General features: G+C 34.6%; 1 protein-coding gene across 2 annotated transcripts; it reads left to right on the forward strand.

The window, feature by feature from the left end:
- Nucleotides 1-576: 576 nt before the first annotated feature.
- Nucleotides 577-6,483, forward strand: LOC139490670 (uncharacterized). 2 transcript variants are annotated; one of them, XM_071277585.1, is made up of 5 exons: nt 577-671; nt 1,667-2,234; nt 3,076-3,268; nt 4,068-4,628; nt 5,595-6,483. In XM_071277585.1, exons 2-5 carry the CDS (start codon nt 1,678-1,680, stop codon nt 6,228-6,230), a joined length of 1,947 nt encoding a protein of 648 aa, XP_071133686.1. In that variant the 5' UTR covers nt 577-671; nt 1,667-1,677; the 3' UTR covers nt 6,231-6,483. The 2 variants fall into 2 exon arrangements, with proteins under 2 accessions (XP_071133686.1, XP_071133687.1); XM_071277586.1 differs by having other exon boundaries at nt 5,598-6,483.
- The last annotated feature ends 1,728 nt before the right edge of the window (nt 6,484-8,211 follow it).

The raw sequence follows: 8,211 nt of genomic DNA on the forward strand, positions 1-8,211 counted from the left end.
GGAATCCCGGATGACTTAATTGAATAGAAATGGCTAACATAGAATAGTGATGAAGGGATTTTTCACTTTCTATTTTGGAAACGTCAAGAATTTTTTGTTACTAGTCCGTCGGGCATATCGGATTACACATTTTAATTGCCCGAGGCGTAACTGATCTAGTCCCGGGCGTCGGGCTAGTGGATTTTTTAACCCCTGGACAGTCTTACTATACAAATCCTTGGTCTTTCTCTGAAAATAAATTAGAAATATACAAACCGCTATCATCCGATGATACCGTGACATGTGTTTGTGTCTTATTTCAGAATCCTCGTAGATGAGAACATTTATTTAATATTTTCTATAATTACCCCTTTGAATTATCTCCTGAATTTCTTTGTTTACTAAGCAAACTGACATACACCGAAGCCCATATATCTTTTTATTCATATAAGCAGCATCTGTTCTTTCGCTCTTGAAGTTGAAAGACGATCTGCCGACACTTGTCAGTCAAGGAAAGACAAAAAACAACGATCAAAGAATAATAAAAGACTAAATATGTCAGCAATTTTAATCTCACATGAGTGCATCGAGTCATATACTCGATGACAACACGACGTCATAAATACACGCTGGTTGGCATTGGCGATCGCATGTCAGGAATGACTGTCTCCTGCACGGTTAACGTGTTCAAGGTAATCATTATTTTTATCTATTAATTTATACAGATAAGTTGTATTTGCCGTTTAAAAAGGTTGAGGAGGTGTATATAGTCCCAGGTATATATGTTCTGCGTCCGTCAGTCACGCTTTTCAAGTTCTTGTTAATGTTTAGGTTTACTGGATTCAGATAAAATAATTAAGTTGATTTTAACATGAAACTCATAAGTAAATACATCATGACAAGTCGTTTTTATCTTAATTCCACTTTTTTATCCATTAATTCCATTTTCAAGATATATTTTATAAACTACATCTGAGATAGATATCTTATAAACTATACTTAAGGATTACATTAGTATTATCTTATACACAAATTGAAAGATCTCACTAATCAAATAAGATATCATATTTATAAAGTATAGTACTAACAAATATATCTTATAAAATGAAAAAGATATCTTATAAAAAGATATCTGATAAATTAATCGTATAGGATATCTTGTCATGATATAGCTTATAAGATATCTTATAAAAAAAATAATTAAGATATTACATAGATTAGATAAGATTAATTTACTGTCTTTGGATTTACTGTACACCTTTTTTGTGTACTTAGTCTTATATCTATTTTGGGCTCTCTCTCTCTGTCTCTTTATCTCCAAAGATGATCTTTTAAAAATTCAACGGATGACATACGACGGACGCAAACTAATGAAAAAGGCTCACACTTGGCAGGACGTACATTGATTGAACTTCATATTGGCCCTATTGGCCTGGAGGCCCGTCGAGTTCCGAAATTATTTCATCTACACTATATAACCTTACTTTGCCAAGGAACCAAATTTGTAAAAAAAAAAAATATTATAGCTATCGGTAGTTTATTGAATAAAACATGGCTATATGTTCGGGCTGTTGTCTCTTTGACACATTCCCCATTTCCATTCTCAATTTTACTATGTGTGTTAACGATGTGATTTTAGCTTGCAGCTTCCCCATTTTGTATCTCTGTATCTGTTTTACCTTAAAAGCTTCCTGAAAAATGTCGAGCGATTCGGGTGGAAAGCTGATTGAACTGGTCAACATATTTACTGGATGTTTTAGAAGGAGGAAAAGTTCTGTCATCCAACCGTTAGATACAAATAATACACAAAGAACAAAGAGACAGATAAAGTTGCCACGCTTTAAGGATGCAATAACACCTTATATATATACACCGAAACGTAAGCGAGTGATCAGAAAAAACGACGCATTTATGCAAGAATTACGAAGTGAATCTTTGTTAGCCTCTGGTTCCACTACAAGTGACAATCCAATTTTAAATATTTGTCTTGGATTTAAGAACGAAGAGCTTAAGCATGGTGGACCAAAGATTTACCATAAATCATATTGCATGTCACACTGGGATAGAGTGCTTTCCTGCAGGAAAGGTTTAAATAGAATGATTGGTTATACAACAGGTTGTAACGAGCCAATAGTTGATAACCTTCCAGCATCACTGTGGATGGAATGTTTGGAGCCAACGCTATCCGTGCTGGTAACGCTGAGTGCAATGAAGCATAGGCGCACCAATTTAAGCATAAAAAGTATATCGGACAGGTGAGCTTAATTAATGGGTTTTAAAAATGAGAATGGAAATGGGGAATATGTCAAAGAGACAACAACCCGACCAAAGATCGGCAAACAGCCGCAGGCTACCAATGCGTCTTCAATACAGCGAGCAAATCACGCACTATCAAATAAGACTGTATAATTGCTTATAAGACACCCAAACAGGGTAGACCGCAAACAAATAAATTGTAAACACCTGCTGACGGCCAACACAGCATTCAACGAAGAACATGATGATTGGGGTCTGGTTGGATAAGTGGTCTTATAAGTTTGACTATCCTATCACTAGCCTGTCAACACTGAGATTATGATTTTGAGTCCCGCATGTGGTTCGACTACAATCTTAATTGACTATAGAATTGTCAGTTTCCTATCGATGTCGGTGGTTTTCTCGAGACACTATGGCCTTGCTCTCCAATAAAACTGGCCACCTCGAATTAGCCAACATTGTCCAAAGTGACATTAAACCCAAATAAATCAATCAACGAACAGTTGAGTATAATTAATAATAATAATTTTGAATAGAACAACCAACGGCATATATCAGCTACTACTGATCTGATCAAACAAAATATATGGAAATATATGCATGCGGTAACTATTTTTTTTTTATCATTCTTTTTCTGAAAGATCAACCATTCTCTGGAAATGTTTGCTTGGTAAACCAATCTATTTGGCCGAGTTTGATATGATTAAGACATTAATTCAATGCAGGGAATGCTTGTATCATACCATAATTTGAATCAAAATTAAAATGCAGTATTATTTTTTTAAGATACAAGTAATAAATACAGATGTTACTATGCATACAAAATGATTTATATTCCAGAACTTTGAACTCAAGAGTAAGAGATTCTCGGGTACTCCATGGGGACTATAACAGAGACCCTTGGATTGGGTTTATAGGTCCTCGTTTTATACGTACAGATCACAATGTGTTATTACCAACTGAAGAAGTAAGGCCATCCAGGATGCTAGACTTTGGTGGAACAGTGCGTTTAAACGTCGACGTTGTTGTTGAGGTAGTATTTTATTCATCGATTATGTATTGCTTGACCCTCAATGCCTCATGGGTGTAATTTTGCAATAAAGATTACTAATATGGAAAATTATATGGCAATTGTACGAAATTGTGTTCTCAAACCGTTAACGTAGGAATGTACCCTAGTTTATACATCAGTCCGAACTGTACGTATCACATTTTCTGACTGCCGGTTTTTTTCCAGACGCATCATGTCATGGCTTCTTGGTATAGTACCAATTTTCATCTGGTTATATCATACCATGTGACACGTTTTTCAGTTCCTTCGACTTTCGCATTAAAATTTAATGCACGTATGTATAATTTCTCGTAATATTTTTCATGTCAACGACATTGAGCGGGGGTATTGTGATTTGTAGAAATAAAATATAAGGTTTAAAAAAATTATTGAGTACCTCAATTAATAATTAACAGAGTAACAAATCCAATTTCGTGCCCTTTCTTTGCATGCATATGATGAAGATCACAATAGATCATATTTCATTTTAAAGACACGCGTCGGACCTCAGGCTTGAGAATTTTACATAAAAAGAAGTTGATATAGTGAATAGTCGCCTTCATGATAAACCACAACACAAATACGAAACAACCTACTCGAAGTCCTCGAACACATCCAGACCCATGCACATGAAAACACGTCCTGTGTATTTTTTTTAGAATAAGGCCGGTTCGGGTTCATTAAAGGTCGAAAAGATAATCTGCATATCAAGCTTTTAATTTTTTTTTTTTAATAATTCATTCATTGCATACAAATAAAATTGAAAAACACATAATTTCAGCGCAATGCACGGTCAACGCGAAGGAATCATAACAGGACCATATTAACCCTTCCTGCGCATGATCCATATGAAATTGAGGAGGACGAGCCTTTGGCATACACATTCCCGGAAAGTGAATTTGATGATGATAGCGATGACAGTGATATTGATGGTATATTTATTGATTCAGATGATGAATTTGTTGCCAACAATATCAACCAATCAGCTTCACCAAACCATCAAGCAACTGGAGACAATGCTCAAATAGTGTATACAGCTAAACCTATAACTCATAACACGAATCAAACCTATATTTCTAAAAGTAGGTTACGGACATGGCGATATCATGCAAATTTTGGTGCCTATACAGTCTTGGAGGCAGATGACCAGAAGCTAGAGAAAGCAAAGACAATGCAGAAACACTGGTCTGAATATCTTGACCATTTATCATCTGGTTGTCAGACAGACAAAGAAGCCGATGAATTGCAGGAAGGGTTATTGGAGGATCCTGCCTATAGGAGACTGTTTTTGAAAGATGCAGTATTATTTTTAGAAGATATTGATAGGCAATCACAACTTAAGGTTTATATATATATACTATTTTATAAGGATGATAAATCTAAAAACTAGAAAACATACAAGTCAGACAATTAAATACTTCAAAGATCTAGATAGTCATCAACAAGTCTAACAATATAACACGTAACATGATGATGTGTTTTTCAGCCAGACTACGAAATAAATTTGAAACCGGGTCTTAATTTCACCAAGGTCGGAAGGAAAAATATTTATGCTTTTGAAATATCCTTTAAAATGCTCCCTCTAGACTAATTCTCATTTATAGGTGGATGGTATTTGTCTTAAATTTTTTTAATGAAAAGCAGTTTGATTATTTTTTTTAAAACTATCTGGCTTCTGCAGTGTTGGTTTGTGTTTATTCTTAGGGACAGTGCAAAGATCACTTGCAATTTTGGTATAAGTTGTTAGATATAGGAAGATATGGTATGAGTACCAATGCGAAAACTCTCATTCCAAGCAACATTTTATAAAACTAAATCAATTTAGGTCAAGGTACGGCCTTCTACATTATTCTGGCAAACGCATATTATTATAGTTGCCGTTCATGAATCATGGAGACAGTATATCTATGTTCCTGATGAATCTGCACGACACATTGCAATATTTCTGGCGTTCGTGGTCCAAAATTAAAGATACAGAAAATAAGATATATGTTCATATATCTTTTGAAACGTAAAGCCACTCAAGGTTTCTTCATACAAACAAGTTTAAACTTAACAGCCTAGGCCTAATTTCAGATTCGGTCGTAAACGTTCTCCAGTAAAAAGTAAACGCTTCTGACGCAAGAAATGTATAAACTGACTGTGCTGTTTTCTTGTTTTTGTTTGCTATACATTTGATGCAAAAGAGTTACCCGGTAACAGATTAGAAAACACTAAGTTCTAATCTATATATATGCGTAATTTTAGATATAACTAGAAATTGTGGCTATTTTGACTAAAAGTTAAATAATATCATTTTTCCTTTCAGCAGAAAGAGGCAGGAGATTCAGTAGAAAACCCGAATGACACCTCCGACAATCAATCAAATACAGTGTCCAATGATTCAAATACCAACTATGTTACCCCTGATGAAGCACGTGATCGATACATCCGCCACAAAAGCTCCATTCAAATAGACAATTCTAACACAAATGACCTTACTATACAGTCAGTTTCAGATACTTCCCACGTGGATGACGAACTACCTTCCCTTCCGGAGACACCTATAAAAAACAAGCAGTTAATGTCCGATGACTATGTCATTTGTAATGTTAAACCAAGATCGACCGAATCTCAAATTAGTTCAGGAGAATCTATGGAGTCAATTTGCACGACTGCTACATATTCCTACAATGATAGCGAAGAATTGTCGTCCGAACCATTACACGAAGCCGTCATCATAGTGACAGACTCGTACGTTATTCCACAACATATTCTAGATAAACATTTGGAATCAAAACAACCTAAACATTTCCCGTCTAATAATGTTTGCGCAGAAATGACCACCTCTTCAGATTTATTGTCTGTCTATGCTGATCGGTCATCTGAGGACATTCATTCGAGTGAAAAGGAATGTGATTCTCCAAAACTAAAATTAAATTATCAAAAAAGTCCAGAAATATGAACAAAAGAAGAAAATCATTTAACAACAAAATGTGTCTGCAACCAGTTACTTAGATGACGCACTAAGTATAAGCTTTAGAATACATTTATTATCAGACGCAGAACTGGTTTTATTATATATACGTCTCAAAATGATTGTCAACATATTGCTCAACTTAATATGCTTCATATTTATAAAGGCTGTCTTTTATGATTTTTTGACATGTTTAATGTATGGATTTCAGAAAAATAAAAATACAGTTTCGTGCATTTGATTTTTGTCATTGTGTATTATTTTATTATAAATGATTTATTATACGTACCAGTAATCTGTGTCATGTATACACAATAAATAAATATGGTCAGTCATAGAGTCTTTTTCGGTTACCGAACTTCAAATACATTATGTATATAAGATTTTTGGGAAAATATATATGTAAGACTCAGATCGACGTCCAAATCTAACGTCATAATCGTTCTTCCCTACGCCTATATCATTCACCTTGCTCTGTCGCTCAGTAATTCTCGTATCAAGAGTTCAAAACGAGACCAGCGACGTCACAATGTGAGAGGAGAAGTTATCAGCGACGTCACAATGCGAGAGGAGACGTTATCAAGCTTGCTTTCGTCAAGCGTAAAACTGTATTAGGGAGAGGAAACAAGGCCATTAATTAATAGAACGATAAACAGATAATCGGGTTTTCTACGTATAGATATCGTAAAATATCAGCCTCTCGACACAATGTGAAATTTTTTAGCTCGTTTGCTACGCTCAATCGCCAAAAAGGTTCACCTTGTGGCTCGCGACTGACATTTTACGATATCAATGTGTAGAAAACCCGATAATCTATACATCAAATAGACGGCCAATGTTATGCCTAATATCTAATTGATGTCCAATGTTGGCTCCTCAGCTAATGGACGTCCAATTCACGGTTAGCTTCTCTAATCGACGTCCAATTTTAGCTTCTCTGATCGACGTCCAATTTTAGCTTCTCTGATCGACGTCCAATTTTAGCTTCTCTGATCGACGTCCAATTTTAGCTTCTCAACTCGTCGTTTCTTTTGGACACAGAATATGACTGAAACTGAAATTTATCTAAAAAAAATATAGTGTTTGAACGGGAATGTTTACTTTTTTTTTATAGTTTGATCTTACAATATTTTAACGTAACCAATAGAATGGCTTTGAGCGATCATGCTACATGCTTCCTACGGATCGGGAAAATGTATACGTAATAACAAACATTATACTATGACATTATCCTAGAGGTACTAAAGACCTGAATCTACGGGCGTTTTCAGCTACTGCCACTCTCCAACATTGTAGACTAGGATGTATAATTCATGACTAAAATCTATCTTTGGTTGATTTTTTTAGTTTTTCTGTATCCACAACTGGATAAAATCATTTTCAACGAGCAATACCTCTTGTTCATTCTGTCCTGTTAATCGTTTATGTTTGTAAGATGTCTCTATATCTTTAATAATTTTCAAGATATAAGACCAAAACGTGAAAAAATAAATTGGTAAAAAAGGTAATTTATAATTACATAAATTAATCGTGTTTACTATTATAAGGTTAACTGACATTTTTGACCATGTTAACTTATTTGTTATCTTGTTCATCGTTTTTATTATTTACGGTTTCTTTCTTTCTATTATAGTTGTTAAGAAAATAGACATAAAACGGAAACTGTCTAATTGATAAAATTTGTCATTTAAGGACAATAACTCCTATAAGAATTCGTCTCGCAGATTTCAGGATGTAGGACAGTATCTCGATCACCATTCTGAACGTTTTATCTATCCACGGTTATTTACAAGATAGTAGATAACGAATATCATCTTATATCGGTGCTTTGAGTGTATTGTTTTTATATTAGTTTGTTTATGAGATTCCTTGCAATCAATTGAATTTAGATATTTACAACTACTTTTTCACACTTTGTTCTACTGTTACACGACCTTACACCATTGTCCCAGGATAGATGAAGGTTTAG

This window comes from Mytilus edulis, chromosome 10 (genome assembly GCF_963676685.1).
Source record: "Mytilus edulis chromosome 10, xbMytEdul2.2, whole genome shotgun sequence".
Lineage (NCBI taxonomy): Eukaryota > Metazoa > Mollusca > Bivalvia > Mytilida > Mytilidae > Mytilus > Mytilus edulis.

Excerpts from the sequence above, each read along its gene's own strand:
- LOC139490670 (XM_071277585.1), top strand. The coding sequence starts at position 1,678 with ATGTCGAGCGATTCGGGTGGAAAGCTGATTGAACTGGTCAACATATTT. Across the intron at positions 2,235-3,075 it reads ATAAAAAGTATATCGGACAG|AACTTTGAACTCAAGAGTAA; the intron begins GTGAGCTTAATT and ends TTTATATTCCAG. Across the intron at positions 4,629-5,594 it reads ATAGGCAATCACAACTTAAG|CAGAAAGAGGCAGGAGATTC; the intron begins GTTTATATATAT and ends TTTTCCTTTCAG.